Below are 16,420 nucleotides of genomic sequence, written 5' to 3' on the forward strand. Positions count from 1 at the left end.
CAGGGTCGGTTTCGAAACTGGTTTTTAAGAAAAATGCAAAAAAAATTTTAATAATCGAAAACTATTTTCCATTTCAAATAATATCTTGTAATTATTTTATATTATTTTCACTTATTTTTTAAGGACTATTTTAATAAATAATTATATAAAAATATAAAATAATTAAAAATAAAACACTAGATATAAAATTTATTTTTAAAAATATTTTAAATTTTCAAATAAACTTTTATTTTATAAGAATAAAAAAATTCAAAAATTATTTTAAAAAACGGTCAAACAAGTCCATAATATCTATTTAAGGAGTGTTTTTAAAAACTGCTATTTAATATTTTATTAGATAAAAGTTTCTTTAAAAATTTGAAATATTTTTTATCTATTTTTTAAGTTTTTAAATCATTTGTCTATATATTGCTTATTTTTAGAGACATTTTTTCACAATGGGAGGGTTCTTACAATAAGATTCAAAGTCAATGAGCCGCCTCGTTTATATAATCTTTTTATTTATTTATTTTCTTTCGAGATTCGTTCAAGATTCCCCATTCAACAGCAACCTTTATTTTTTTTTAGTAATTCTAATTTTATTAATAAAAAATAAAAAAAAAAAAAGTTGACTCATTGCCATGTCATGGTTACCAAATTTATTTATTATTTATTTATTTATTTATTTTTGGCTTTAATTGGAAGGATAATAAATGTGGAATAATTGCATGTGCTTCTAAATTTAATATCTGACTCGACAAAAATGCAGATCCAACTGGCGCTCAAACTAATTAAATCCATACCTAGAATATTGTATTAAATTATAATTTTAATCCTTACTACTAAACCTAGGAACCAACAAGGACATAAAAAAGAGGGTTTTGGCATTTTCCATAGAAATGTTTAAAAAAAAAATCAGAATAAAATATTCCAACATGGATATTAAAATAATTAAATAAAAATTATAAATATAATTTAACATGATACACCGTCCCTGGCACATGATTACAATATATCACGTCCTAGTCTCTTAAGAACACGCAGAGTCATGAAGGCACCACTTGTATTTTTTTTTTCTTTTTTAAATTAATCAACATTTTGGTCAAAAAATAAAAAATAAAAAATAAAAAATCAGTGACCTCATGGCCATGTCACGATTACCTACGCTGATTTTTTTTTTTTATACAAGAAAAATTGTTAATATATAGAAATCTTATTACAAAAAATTTAAAATATGGTTTGGTGTTATATCCATTTTTTAATTTTAATTTTAATTTATTAATATATATATATATATATATATATATAATTAATTAATTAATTAACACTTAAATATTAATAAATTATAATTATAATTATAATATAAATAAATTATTGCTTTTTTATTTCAAAGAAAAAACCCTAAATCATCAAATTTTGAAGAGTCTATTTTGAAGGAAAATGTGGTAAGTTCTGATCTGCAAGCAAGCAGGATATGACACGGAATTGGAATTTGTGCAGGCTTTGGATAAAAGAAAGTCAAATAAAATCGTCCAATGGAGCGTCCAAAATTGATCGATTCAAATAATTGACCATGTACCTTGGTGTTCCCCAGTTGCCTTCCAACTGTTCACCTTTTGTATGCAAAGTCAACGGGCCAGATTCTTCGAGGCGCGCCATATGATTTGTCCACGTGTACAAAAATTGGTTTCCATTTGTCCTTATATTTCTTTCCTATGAAAACTCCTGGGAATAATAATTTTAAAAAATATTAAAATGGCATTTTCTAGAGTACTTCAAATGATGATGAGCGTGACAACAACATATCATCACCAATCCTGAGTAACCACTTCTCCACAAAAACGGCGCCGTTCTGAAACGAATCGGTGTCGTTTTGGTACCTAATTAGTTTTGTGATTAGCCATTAATTTAGGGCTAAATCCATAAATTAAACCAACCGCAACTCTATATAAAGCCCCCCTCTCTTCCATTTTTAATCGTCAACGTTACCCAATACACAGAGAGAAAAGAGAGAAGCGAAAGAAAGCTTTCAGGAGTTCAACAATGGTGACCAAAGTGTATATTGTGTGAGTCTCTCTAAAATTTTTCTCTCTACAAATCTCTGTATATTTATGTATGCCTTTGCGCATTTCTGGATTTTTCTTTCTAAACTTCAATAAAATTTGTTTGGCATTTCATTGCGCCAATTAGGTTTTTCTGATTGTTTAGTTTTTCTAATTTTTGTTTTGGATTTGATTGGATTCTTCAGGTATTGTGATCGTTTTGGTCTTTGTCCTGTTTGATCACTTTAGGTTTTTCTAAGTTCTGTACTTTTCTGGTTTAAATCTTGGATCTATTTGCTTTGATGCTTTTCCATGGCTAGAAATGAAGTGCGAAAGAAAATTTTATCTCGATCCGTTAGAATTGTGCTGTATTTGTTATGTTGTTTTTATAGTTAGAATTGGTTATCACAGCTGTTGAGCTGGGAAATGCTGCTTATATTTTTAGTTCGTTTGTTTCTTGAAAAAGATGGTTCAGTGGTTGTGGTGACTTGTCAAATAAATTTAAAAATATGAAAAAGTTGAAATTCCAGTCAAATTGTGTTTTTGGTGGAGTCCTTCTTTGATCTCTGATTTTAATCAAAATTAAATTTAAGAAACATGTAGTTTGATGTTCTGCTTTCATGGTATTTGTAAATCTCTATATAAATAATACCACTAACTGCCAGGTTTGCATGGTTGAAAATGGGGGCTTTTAATTGCCATTACGGCATTAGCTTTAGCCTACTTAATCTATTGATTGAATATAGATGAAAATTTCTCATATTATTAAATCATTTTTACCTGATTATATACCTAGGAAATGCTGTAGTTCCCTGCAGTTCTACTTATTCATATGAAATTATAAGGGATTATTTCATAATTACTGGGAAGGTGATATCGACATGGTTTATCACCTCAGAAGAAACTTAGGTAGTCTATGTCTCTTTTTCTATATAAATGTTTAAAAGAAATTGATTTTCATTAAAAGAATAGAGAATCAGAAATATTATTGTAATGTTCTGGTGGAACTTTCATTTTCTTTCAATTAAAACCTTTCCTGGCAAAATCTGTAGGCAGCTAATTATTCTAGCTGAAAAAAATGAGGCTAAGATTTTGATTGATAAGAGAATAATACAAGACTAAAGGGTTAAGATGGAGATGATACTTGCAGGTTTTCATGTAAGGGTACCATTGACATTTAAAGAATCTAAAAAGACAGCTGCAAACCCTTTCACTTCTGGTTTGCTTCGTAAGGCAATATTATTACACGTTGGTAATTCTCCCTTCAACATCAATCAATGAGAAGGGAATAGTTTTATCATAGTTGGTATATTTTAGATATTTTCTCTAGTCATTTCCCACCTAACTGAATACTAGGGCTTGTATCAAAGTTCCATTAATAAATAGATATACCTAAATATCCCCAAACCCAAACAAACTGGTTTGGCTAGGTGGCGTAACTTTGCAGTTCTGTTTTATATCAGTGGAGGAAGGAACTAACAAATAATAACAGTAAATGAAAAGGGCAGGAGAGGTTGTATTTAATCTCTTGTAGGTATTTTATGGAACTGCTAGGATATCTCATTGTGATGCCATTGAGTTGACTTGAATGCTGTAGGGAAAATTTTTGACTACCAGCTTAAATCAAAGAGTTAGTACATCCTTAAATTTTTTTCTCTCAATAGTGGTGATTTCAGTCTTTAAAACTCAACAGAAACCTTGACATATGTATTTTAGCCTAAATAACCATCAGTGGCAAAATAAAAGTATGTTGCTTTCTTTTTTTATTCTTAATTATGATTTTGTACTTATGAACATAAAAATGTTTTTTTTTTTTTTTTTTTTTAAGAATTTATAAAGTGGGTCATGTTATGCCATTCAACTCATGGGTTCCAACTTGTCCCTTACTCTTCTGAATGCTGTGTGCAAAAACATGTTACAATGCTGATGCAAACCTTTCAATGGAGTAATGTACTTGGTCTCATAAACTAGAGAACACATAATTGTATGTATCTTCTTGACTTGAAATTCTTACCAAAAACTTATCAATTTCACTCATCAAGTCCTGGATTCTAGATATGGAACTGAAAATTAATAAATGTGTGCTAAACTATAAGTTGTTCCTTATGGTCTAAATAAAATTTGATAAAAAAATTTCCACACTATGATAAGTTTACAAATACTGTATATTTTAATATTGGCCACTTAAACTTCGATATAAAAAGGTTCCACTATTTGACTTGTGCATTATATTTGTATAGAAAATGCATTTCACAATTTTTAATCTCTCAGCATTATATTTTTATGCTGAATTATTCTATAAAAGTAGGGCAATTTGCTTCTCACTGCCATTATGTACACTTTCTAGTTAATTTATGTTAACTAACAGTGATACAGGTTTCAGCTTTTTTTTTTCTTTTTTTTTTTTGCATTCTCACGTACTTGCTACAATCTTTCCTTCCTTTTTTTTTTTTTTTATATGAATGGGGTGCATCACTTTCTTATTTGGAAGTAAACAATGATGTTCATTATTTTGTTAAAATTTTTTTTATCAATTCTTAAAAACAATTTTGATAAATGTTAATTGCATTTACCAAACTCTTACCTGTTTCAAAAAAAAAAAAAAGTGTAATAGCTTAATATTTACATGGTACAATAGTTCCTATGTGATTGTTTAACATCTATATAGATGTTCATGATGAAACTTTATAATCCTGCTACAGGTACTACTCTATGTATGGACATGTAGAGAAGCTTGCAGAAGAGATAAAGAAAGGAGCTGCATCTGTTGAAGGAGTTGAAGCCAAACTATGGCAGGTATGTGCTAGTTATTACTGGTTGTTTCAGATTTGACTCCATATTGAAATAAACCAAGACAAACAAAATTTGGGATGCATGTTTGGTTTCCCATCTTTTGAAGTAGTATTAATACACATTCTGGCAGATATATGAGCAAGTGGGTACTACTTTTGATTAAGACTACCTTTTGAAGAGCACTTTGATTAAAGCTCTGTTCCCTAGTTTATGGATTGTGAGGCACTGTTAATTCAATAAAGTACTAGATTCTGATCTTTTAGCAGGTTCCCTACTATAGTACCACAGAAAAATTGAAGTAAATGTAACACGGATTTTAAGGGGCGTAAAGAGATACATCCACAGAGAAAAGGGCACATGGGCTTGCAAATGATTAACTTGTAATGTTATTGTGTGATTACCAAGAAAAAAAATTGTCAATGCAGTTGGTACACTTGATTAGTGAGAGGAAAAATTAATCTAGTGATTTTGTCCTTTCTAAGGTTCTAGAAGTGATGAGTTGTATGTTTCAGTTGAATGGCTAATCCAACTCACCATCATTTCCTAATCTTTTTCCTAACTGTTTAAGAGTTGGTTGCATGTTCTCTCAATTGCTGTCCCTCTTTCTCTATCTATCTCTGTCTGTCTCTCTTAAAATTTTGCCGTATTTAGTATTTTGAGTGAGACATTTTTTCAGTATCTGAGTTTCCAGATTTTTTGTCACTATTTCCATCATGGTTTTGTTCTTGGTTGGTTCTAATTTTATCTGAAAACTTCCACATGTTCTTGTCATAGTTATGATGTCATGATCTAGCATCTCTGCTCTCCCTTATTTTGTAAAATTCCTGCAGCCTATACGCTTTCTAGTTTTCACTCCAGATTTCTGATATCTATCCATCTTAAACATCTTTACCTTAAATATTTTTAGTTCTTCAACAAGTCTTGTGACAAGAAAAAGGTTTCTTAGTTGTCCCTGCGGGCTGCTCTGGATGTTGAGACTTGACCTTTTAACTTGATTGAGATAGCTACCAACTGTAATTTTTTAAGTACATCTCTTGAAATTTCAGTTTTGTGATTCTTTGTAAATTTCCAATGGATGTAATACTGGAAATTGTCTTCACCAATTTTTGAAGGACAGGGACGTTTACTTTCCTAATTACTTCTGTCGGGAAGGTTGTTGCCACCTTTAAACATTCTTTGCCTTGTGCAAGCAAATGTTTCCTACTTACTGTTTAACAGAAATAAAAATTCTTAATACTCCAGTCTATGTTTCGAGTTCTTTTCTAGTTTTATTCTTCCCTACAATACGTAAAAGAAAATACTCGAGCTAACTTTCGGATGCATGGGGAACAGGTTCCTGAGACACTACCAGAGGAGGTCCTTGGCAAGATGAGTGCACCACCAAAAAGTGATACACCAATAATTACACCGACTGACCTTGCTGAGGCTGATGGATTTGTTTTCGGCTTCCCTACAAGATTTGGAATGATGGCTGCTCAATTCAAAGCATTTCTTGATGCTACTGGTGGCCTATGGAGAACACAACAGCTTGCAGGTAAACCAGCTGGGATCTTCTATAGCACCGGATCTCAAGGTGGTGGACAAGAGACTACTGCGTAAGTCCATATATCATAGTTACCTAGTTGATCAACCCTTGAAAAACTTTCAGATCCAAAGAAGAACTAACTTGAAAATTTTTGAGACATTGTAGGTTGACTGCAATTACTCAGCTGGTTCATCATGGGATGATCTTTGTTCCCATTGGATACACTTTTGGAGCTGGCATGTTTGAGATGGAGAAGGTGAAAGGCGGGAGTCCCTACGGTGCAGGAACTTTTGCCGGGGACGGCTCAAGACAACCATCTGAGCTCGAATTGGAGCAAGCTTTCCACCAGGGAAAGTACATTGCTGGCATCACAAAGAAGCTCAAGGAAGCAGCTTAATATCCATTCCCTATTCTGAGATTGTTTTGTATTCTTCCATTTTTTCACTTCTAGAATTTAAGTTCCGTATTTCTATGTGATTGCCAAAAAACAAAAAAAAAAGAATAATTGTTGCTGTGTTTGGTATATGCTCTATGTGTTGTATGTACTCAGAACATTGGTTTCTGTTAATGATAAAAGTAAGATTGCTCATCCAACTTGAAAAAATGTCCTCTTTCTCCCCCTTTCACACTAAACCCAGAATTTTATATTGGTAACAATTAATCCCTGTCATTTTCTATTGGTTTCTGGGTATAGATTAGGTAGGTGAGAGGTCCTTCCTGTCAGCAGTGAAGGTTGGAAATTTACTGGGATTGAGACTGTTAACGGGGGGCTTTAATCATACACACCACCTGGATTCTACCAATAAAGTCCTTAGGAATGTAATCTAAAATTTGGCCTAATCTTTGATGTTACAGAAGGAAAGTAGGGGTGGAGATGATACACTCCACAGATTGGACAGCTAACAAGTACCTACTACTCTTGACTATGTATTAATTTGCTAGCAGCATATATTCCTTGTAAAGTGCATTCAATTCCATCCATCACGCCCAATTCCCACCAGCAAAATCAAATCTATACCCCAAAATCTGGAAATTTGTTACTTTCTCCTCCATAGTCAACACGAGACCTAAATTTCCAGAAGCTAGTCTTCATCACATCCATATCAATCGTCCTTCCTAGTAGGTGTGACCAAAATTTTATTGAAATGGGGTGAGGTGTATTATAAGCTGTAATTATTATAGGTCACAAAATTCTTGTTCGCTTAGTGAAGCACACGTTACAAAGAAATTTTGAAGCTTTTTATTATTACAGCCGAATGTAATAAAGCATTGCTTGGTATAGTGGCTAGCAATGATAGTGTCCCTTTTGTGGACTTCTCTGCTTTGCTTCATGGATACGTGGAGAAGGTCATGGAAAAAAATTATTACAGCCAATCAATCCAGAGCCCCCCCAAATATAATTCCAATTTCCAATATATATATTGGAATTGAAAATGAGGAAGAAAACCAAATCTCATTCTCTTTATAGCTTGTACTACTCTCTTCTAAGTTAAGGATGATAATGCCCATCATGTCTTGGTTTTAAATGAATTATAAAACTAGAATTTTCAAAAATTATTTTTTATTAATGAATTATAATATTTATTTATTTATTTATTTATTTATGTAATCTAAATTTTTAAAAAATTGAATGCCCGTCATGTGAATCGAGATATGGGTGTTCCCATCTGAAACCCATTTCTTATTGCCTTCCATACTTTTACATGGGATTATGATTCACCTCTATTTTTATTCTTATTCTCACTTACCGAAAACACTACTAATTAATTGTATGTTTTCGATGCGGTATTATTATTTTTAACGACTAAATAATATTATAAATTTCTAATCATCGTAAATTTTAAAGCAATTTGAGTCTCATTTCATTAGTTTAAAGTAATTTAAAATGTAATCGAACTCATTCTAAACTTTAGGTCTAATGAGAAGCCCTAAGTAGCATCACTCCAAGAAAGCTGCTTTGGCTTACAAAGTGCTTTCAAAATAAACAAAGAAAACTAATAAAACCCTGAATCAGAGAAAGTTGGCCTACATTAGCATTTGGACGTCACCATGGCCCATGGCCCTTTAGGAATCTATAAACTTAGAAAAGAAAAGCTAAAATCCAAAGAAAAGAAAAGCTGGAAAGAGCTTGGAGTCAATAACACTACACCAGTATAATAACCCTGATAATGATTCCTTGAGGCTTACTTTTTGTTTTCATTTTCCAGGAAAGCTGATCTTCCCCAAGAAAATTAATTCTAGTTCTCCATAAAGTCCTGGATCACCAGGTTCTGATCCCCAAAAAATTCCATATGGTACCCTTGAGCCAATTGCTAAGTAAGATGTAAAGTTGGTTTCAAATATATACCAATCAAGTAGATTTTCTGATGAAACTACTTTTTCTTTTCTTCTTTTTCCTTTTTTTTCCTGGTAGAATCATATAAAGTTGTTGATGATTTAGTCTGTTATCTCAATGATACTTCAAGAATAAGTATTTCTTTTTCTGAGAGATTGCCATTCCACAATCCACATTACACTACTGGGAAAATTACCTGGATTATTCCTAAGACTCATTATTTTTCCTTTCTTTTTTTCTTTCAATTTTTTGAACTTTTTTTCATCATCAATCAGAATCCGAATCTTCATTTATATTCATGAAGAAGCTAAATGTAGGAGTTTATTCCAAGCCGGAAGTAAGGAAATGTTTTCTATTCTTAAATAAAGAAAGGAAAAAGGAAAAAAAATTAAGAAGGAAGTTACTAAAATATATGTTTGGGTTCATCTTAACGTATTTTAAAGTATTACGGGCTCATTTAGATCTAGAGGGATCAATCCCCAATCCTGGTGTTAGGGAATGATAGTCCTACACATAAGTCATTTATTAAAAATTATTAAATCATTTTTATATTTTAGAACAAAATAAAACTTGTCAATCTTTTTGTTTTCATAAAGAAAGGAATTTCTAAGAAAATAATTTTCATTTGTGTTGTTGGATCAAAGTAATACCAAAATGTTTGAATGTCGTGAACGTTTATAAAAATGTCAACCCATGCTTATTATTTTAATTTTCTTGACATGACTTTTCTCTATTTCAAATTCATAGTACAAGAAAACATATTTTGCTCCAACAAGAATCTCGGATGAATTATAATTTCAACGTTAAGAAGTAACGTTTGCCAAATTTTGGATGTTGTCTGTAATGCCAATTTTTTCAAAACTTTTCTTGACGAGTTTGAAATTTTAGAAATTACTAGATCCTATTGATGAATTGAAGATTATTAGTATGTGGCTGATAAAATACAAATAAACAAAAAGGAAAAAAATTAAAACCAGAAGAAAACAATAAAGATGGAAATGGATGTCATGCTCCTATTCAAGATGTGTTCTCAGTCATTTTCTATTTCTGTTTATGGCCATCATCATCTGTCCAAGGGAAATGATATAAATGAATGGATGTTGATGGTGATTTTGTTTTTTTTTCCTCTTTCTAATTGATGCCACTAAACATCCAAATATACCAAAATGATAAACCTTTTGAAAAATATGTAATTCATCTAATTCAAAATTTCAAACTTAGAATTGAAATTCAAAGAAAGAAAATTATATCATGTCATTCCAAATAATACCAGAAAAAAATTATAAAAGAAAGAAGAAAGGAGCTAGAACCAGTAACATGGTTCCATTGAGGAAAGAAAACCAATGGAGAGAGAGAGAGAGAGAGAAAGAGAGAGAGAAAGAGAGAGAGAGAGAAAAAGAGAGAGAAAGAGAGAGAGAGAGAGAGAGAAGAAGAGGAAGATTTGTCATTGTTCTCTCTCCCCTTCCAATGGAGCCTCCTCAATGTGACCATTCAATGAAAAGCACAAAAGCAAGACTGATAGCTCCTGCACATACCCACAAACATTCCCCCATTTATAGGTTTTTAAAAAGAAATTAAACCATGCCAAAGAAAACAAAAATTGTGAAAAAAAAAAAAAAAGAAGAGAAAAAACCAAACCCTAAAAGGTGGAGATGTGGGTCAGCCTCTGACTACCACTAACATATTCCAATCACATAAACAAACCAAAAGTGAAAGATTTCAAATCAATTTGAGACCTCCCCACATACACTCACTTCTATTCTGGAATTCAATTATTCCCTTCATTTCTTTTCTCTTTGTTTCCACTTTTTTTCTTTCTTCTCTTAAACTAAAGGTAGTGCCAGCTCTATTCACATTCAAATACATACACAAAACATGAACAAATAAAACCTTCTAGCTAGCTTAGCAGCTTTATCCTCCCTTTCTGCTAAATTCACCTACTAATTAACAACAAATTATCTCTAAAACTAAGCATTAGCACCTGTTTCTATTAATCCTAAACCATGCCTCCCACCCCTAGTACTTATCCATAATTCTTCAATCATTACAATACTTTATTCAGCCTCATTGGTGCCAATTATCAGCCAAACCTGCAAACATTTTCCTGTTGTTACCCTAATAATGGCCTGTTCTTTGAAGGGCCATCTCCTCCTTCCTTGTCTGTCACCATTTCTTTAATTAGTACATGGCTGGCTGCTGTGTTTTCTGTACTTTTGTTGTTGTCGTGGTTGATCTTATCATTCCCAGCTTGGCTAGGGTTTGATTAGGTAGATAGTATAGTTGGGGAGAAATATATTAATTGGTTTCTGTGCCTCAGACTTCGATGGCTCAGTTAATTTCCTCTACCTGAATGTTCCTCCAAATGTAGGTGTCCAGAAATCAACAGAGGTCTCATGGGTGACCGGGAAGGTGCTTGAAACGGGTACCAGACACAGTCCTCGGCTTCTGAGATCCTGTCTGGGTCCTTCAGGCTCCTTAGACTTCTCAGAATTCTGCATGTTTGGTGAGAAAATGGATTTCAGTTGAAGGAGATGGAAAAAGAACCTTAAATCTATCCGATACTAAACCAACTTATCATCACTCAATTATTTTACGCAAATATAGCAGGAAAGAAAGAGAATTTTGTACCTGCTGGTGTTGTATGGATGCTCCACTTTTCATGTATGGAGTACTCAAAGCCTGATATTATATGGAAAAAAATTAATAGAATATGTATTAGAAATGGCTGAAACTTCTATACATTTTGTTAGTTCATCAATGGGAATAAACTATTTGCTTCTCTATCATCAAACTTACACTAACTTGTTCATGGAGAAACTTGATGTATTCAATAGCTTCAGAGAGCACTGAGGCTGTGTCAGTCTGAAAAAACATATAGCACGATCTAGATCAATCAAACAGCTGGTAAGATTTAATGAATTCAGAAGGAAAATGACATCTCATGACATTCCTCCATAGCTAAAAAAGTACTGTTCATTCATGAGTGTTCGATTACCTTTCCGAAAGGCGAAACCAATTGTTGGAGTGCAGTGATTCTGTCCCCCATCTTCTCTTTCCTCACCTAAGAGCATAGGTAGAAGTTCTCATCTATGTCAATGGAAAAAAGGGGGGAAAAAAGCTAAGCTTAAAGCTCCCTCTTGTCAAAAGATTTTTTGAACTTATGTACCTTAAAAGCTGGCAAAGGCGATGGTGTCTCACTTCGTGGCCTTTTGGTTCCTGTTTCACCGCTACTTTTCTTCGCCACTGAGCTTATGTCCCGAATCTCTGAAGAATTCTGTTGGAAAAATTGATAGATGAAAGATATTAACATCAAAACCTGAATAAAACATAAAACCCTAATCATAATAAAGATGTTACCTTGTGCAACCCAATCATGTATATTAATAATTAATCACCTTTGGTTTTTCATTGAAGGTAGGTGTGGAAAATTGAGGTTGCAAGGTTGGTGAGAAGCTGGGTCTACTGTCAGCAGCCATGGCCGCCGCGGATGCATTCCAAAAGGGCGCGTTGTTGGAGAAGTGTAACTGGGTATGCGATGGCTGTTTTGGAGGTGAAGTTCTCAAGAATTGAGGGACTTTAGACCAGGAAGGCAAGAACTCATTAGAGTTAACGCCATAGGTTCCTAAATACGGATAATTCATCGGTCGGTTCTCGAAGGAGGACTGGTTTTGCTGATGATCTGATCCCAATAGTCCTTGTAGTATGGTGGAAGGACTACCATACACTGAGGAATCTACCTGAAAACTTGTCGGTAGGCCCTGGCATGTCACCGTACTTTCACCGGGACTGCTATGGGAACTAAACTGCGGCTGATCCAGCGAAAAACCCCGGTTCACTTGCTTATACTCGGTCCCTGATGAATCTTCACAGCTCCCCGAAAATAGTTTCTGCCTCCATTGAGCTTGATCTGCGTTAAAATTCGAATTCGAGCTCATGTCTTGATCTTGAAGCATCGAACCGAAGCTGCTCTCAGCTTTTCCACTGCGCCTGTACAAAATTTTTAAGTAAAGCAAAATCGAATTATTTATCTTCTAGAGAGTTTTAATCGACCCTTGTTTTAGGGTTTCAGACTTCACTTACAATAACGCTTGGTTCCAATCCATGGCCTGGGATGATAGGCCTAGACCCATCATCTGCAAATTCGGATCCGCCAACACGCCACCACCGCCGCCACCGCCACTGGAAGAATCAGGCCCTTGCATCTTCTGGGTGTCCGGAAAAACAACGGAGGTAGTACCGGAGACCGACACCGAATCCATGGAAGCAGACCTAGTTGCCTTGATGTCCACCATATCCGGTTGCCATGCATAGCTTCCCACACTCGTGAGCACAGTAGACGCAGGCGATGAAGCGCTTTCATACCTGTTCCTCGATGAATCCCACCAGTTTCCGCTGCAAATACCGGTCTGAAACTCATCCGCCATGGCTGGGAATTAAGCTGAAAAAGCTGCTTCGTCGTCTTCTTCCTCTTCTTGTGCTTTCCGTTTGATATTTTTGATGATGAGGCTATGCAGTTTAGACGCTTCACCTTCTGATCAACCTCTCTTCTTCAGCTTCTGTACTTGCAAAGGGTACCATGAAATAATGAAACACGAATAGCTGCATCTCAGCTATTTATATAAATAAGAAACCATTTGGGTGTGTCCATGAGACTCCGGAATTTGGTTGACATTTCAAGCATGACAGGACAGAAGGAAAAGTCATTTTGAAATTGGAAATTCATTTTCCTTTTTTTTTTTCCCTCTCTCTCCCTCTCTCTTTTTTTAAAAAAAATAAATTTATATAAATATATACATATATAAAACTTTCCTTTATACAAAGCTATTGGGAGGAAAAAGTATAGATAGAAATTGCCCAATCAGGGGATGCCAGGTCAAAAGGATGTTCCTTTTTTCTACCTCACCAAACTATGTTAATATTTTTTTATTTTTTTTTGGTTTGGAGGAATATCTTTTGTGGGTTGACCTTGGTTTCTCAGTGGCAAAGAGGTCAAGAGTGGGCTTGGATTATCTCCAAAGTTCACAACTTAGAATTTCTTATTTTCTCTTTCATACATAAATAAAGTTTTAAATAATTTGTATCATAAATAATTTTTTACTAATTTTATAGCAAACCAAATGAGAATTTGGATTTCTTTCCATTTTTTCCCCCTTTCTCTAATACTTCCACAATGAAAATTGATTTTTGGGTAAAAATATCATTCATTAAATTGAAATTTTGAATCAAGATTACCATAATTATAAACTTACTTTTTACCCACTTAATTCTTTATTTCAATTGAATTAATTGGACATGACATTAATTTCTAACTCATCTTTGACTATTATACTTCAATTGAAGTTGAAGCGTGTGGAGAACATAAATTTAAAGATAACAAGTACTTAATGGTATGATCAATTACAAATTATCAAAAAAGCAAAAAGAATTATGTAGTAAATGAGTTGACCTAATAACTTTATCAAAGTAAAACAATGACAATAAGTGAATATCAAGTAGGAGAGCACCAAAATAAAGTGCCTTTAAGATATGGTATAGACCATGCAAAAACTTATATTCAACAAATGCGTAAAATCATCAAATAAGAATACTTATTTTTGGTCATGTCAACTCAAATAAGAAAACAAATTGATAAAGAAAAATTGAAGTAGTCTCCCTAGGGTAAATCATTAAGACTGTATTTGGTTCATAGAAGATGTTCGGTTATACTTTTTATGGTATAGTGAAAAGATTTTTCCTTATCCATAAATATAGATATGATTAATTGAATCACATTAAAACCTTGTATAGAAACTAATATTATATTAATTAAAGTTTTTATTGGCACAATACCACCGAGCATTTTCTTGAAACACATGAACTTCGAGGAAGTGGTTTTCTATCATACTTTTCAAGATTAAATTGTTAAATATAAATATTTTATATTAAAAGGAGCCTTTTTTGTTCATTATTTTCAATTTTCCAACTAGCCATGAGTAGATCCATATTTGGACCCAAGATTGACCAAAACAATGAGCCAACCCACCCCCCCATATTTTATCATTAATTTTTCTACAAACACAACATCAAGAAGGAGGCCAGTTGACGATCACCTTAGTGCGTCAAACCCTAAGAGAGAGAGATTGTGTCAAAATTGTAGTCGATGATATGAGAAATTGTGTGGGTTGAGAGCAACACATCTCTGAAAGTACCACAGTTCCTTTGTTGACCAATCGTTCCCATTTATTGGTAAAAAAAAAATATCTCAGTCTCTGGTTTAGACTTTTGGTTAGGTGAATCTTTCCATTTCTTTCTGTTAATTTTGGGTTATGTCAAATTTAAATGATTGCTTTTCTCGTGTTAAACAAGTATTTTGTCTTCTACACAGGTAAATTACATTAATTTATGCTAATCACCCACATCTAATCTCTATAATTTGTCCCCATGATTATTAATACCATGAAGCTACATGGGTAGAATTTTATTTTTTTTATTTTATTTTTTTTTTGGGCTTAATAAATATCTGTTTTGTTGGCCATTTAAGCTTGGGGGCAGAAGAGGAATGGGATTGATGGAAGCTGTGCGTTCTCCTGGAAATGGAATTCCAAGGAGGCGGCAGGTGGGAGTTTCAGGTGAAGATGATGGGTGATGGGTGATGGGTGATGAGGAGAGGGAAGAAGAATGAGCGGAAAACAAAAAAGTCAACTGAGTGTGCGTGGGGTCCACGCGGCGTGCACGCGTGCACAGACACGTGGGACCCTCACCCTCCATCCCTCCTAAGAGTCAGAGCCCTGACACTGATTTATTCCTTCTTCCATCCTAATCATTTGACTCCAACCCCACCTCCCATTTTCTCTTAATTTCACACCCTCCCTTTCTTCACCATCTTTTTTTCTTTCATCTCTTTGCTTCTTCGTAATATCAAAAACATCATGAATCAAGTCCAAGTCTACTTAGATTTTATTATTTTATAATTGATGATATTACTTTTCATTTTAATTTGTCTAATTTGTCATTAGTCTCCATACACTAAAATTAGATTTTATTTTATTTTATTACTATCAATGCATTCATCTTAACCTGATCGTTCGACAAAAAATGAAATTTAATCCATTCCACACAATATACTCATTTTTAACATAAAGATCATTTCAAAGTCGTAACTTATCCTATACGATTATTTTATAATGATTATTTTTTTCAAGATGTCATATATATTGAATTCTTATAATTCAAACTCATAGATTATCTTCAATACTAGTTATTAGGATCAGAGACTTAATTATCTTATTTAAAGGCTAATTAATTATCAATAAAATACAATTAATCATTTTATTGTAATCCAATGTCACATTAATTTTGAAGTTTAATCATTCAAAAATATATGAGATTTATATATCTCATATAAAACATTCATCTCTAAGTCTTGACTTATCCGAGACTCATAACGATACTTAACCACTTTCAATTTTATACTTTCATCATATGGTTCTTTTTCATCGATCAGTTTTTGTTATATCTATAACAATCCTTCTCCCAACGTGTAGCTATGCCTTGACCCATAACCTAGATATCATTCCATTTATTACTAATTTTAAGGTAATTAAAATAAGCTTAATTATTTTTCTCAAAAGAATTTCAAAGTCCATAAAATGACTCCCAATTGTTCATGGAGTCTCCCAAACACCATCAATTACTACTCATAGTTGGAGTCTCCTAATTGGATTGTCCCACTTCCCCTCATCCATCCATGAGAACTCCTGAAAATAG

The 16,420-nt window shown here is 33.3% G+C and overlaps 2 protein-coding genes across 3 annotated transcripts; one reads left to right on the forward strand and one right to left on the reverse strand.

Annotated features, from left to right (window-relative positions):
• The first annotated feature begins 1,940 nt into the window (after positions 1-1,940).
• Positions 1,941-6,933, forward strand: LOC117909670 (NAD(P)H dehydrogenase (quinone) FQR1). Its single transcript, XM_034823767.1, has 4 exons — positions 1,941-2,045; positions 4,724-4,817; positions 6,147-6,409; positions 6,505-6,933. Exons 1-4 carry the CDS (start codon positions 2,023-2,025, stop codon positions 6,734-6,736), a joined length of 612 nt encoding a protein of 203 aa, XP_034679658.1. The 5' UTR covers positions 1,941-2,022; the 3' UTR covers positions 6,737-6,933.
• Positions 6,934-10,370: 3,437 nt separating this feature from the next.
• On the reverse strand, positions 10,371-13,239 carry LOC117908519 (transcription factor bHLH123). 2 transcript variants are annotated; one of them, XM_034822152.1, is made up of 7 exons: positions 12,755-13,239; positions 12,070-12,661; positions 11,841-11,948; positions 11,670-11,735; positions 11,477-11,536; positions 11,303-11,353; positions 10,371-11,166 (listed from the first exon to the last, which is right to left on the reverse strand). In XM_034822152.1, the coding sequence occupies exons 1-7, from the start codon at positions 13,096-13,098 to the stop codon at positions 11,017-11,019; spliced, it is 1,371 nt and encodes a 456-aa protein (XP_034678043.1). In that variant the 5' UTR covers positions 13,099-13,239; the 3' UTR covers positions 10,371-11,016. The 2 variants fall into 2 exon arrangements, with proteins under 2 accessions (XP_034678043.1, XP_034678042.1); XM_034822151.1 differs by having other exon boundaries at positions 11,471-11,536.
• Between the last annotated feature and the right edge of the window lie 3,181 nt (positions 13,240-16,420).

The sequence above is a fragment of the Vitis riparia genome, chromosome 19 (assembly GCF_004353265.1).
Source record: "Vitis riparia cultivar Riparia Gloire de Montpellier isolate 1030 chromosome 19, EGFV_Vit.rip_1.0, whole genome shotgun sequence".
Classification (NCBI taxonomy): Eukaryota; Viridiplantae; Streptophyta; class Magnoliopsida; order Vitales; family Vitaceae; genus Vitis; species Vitis riparia.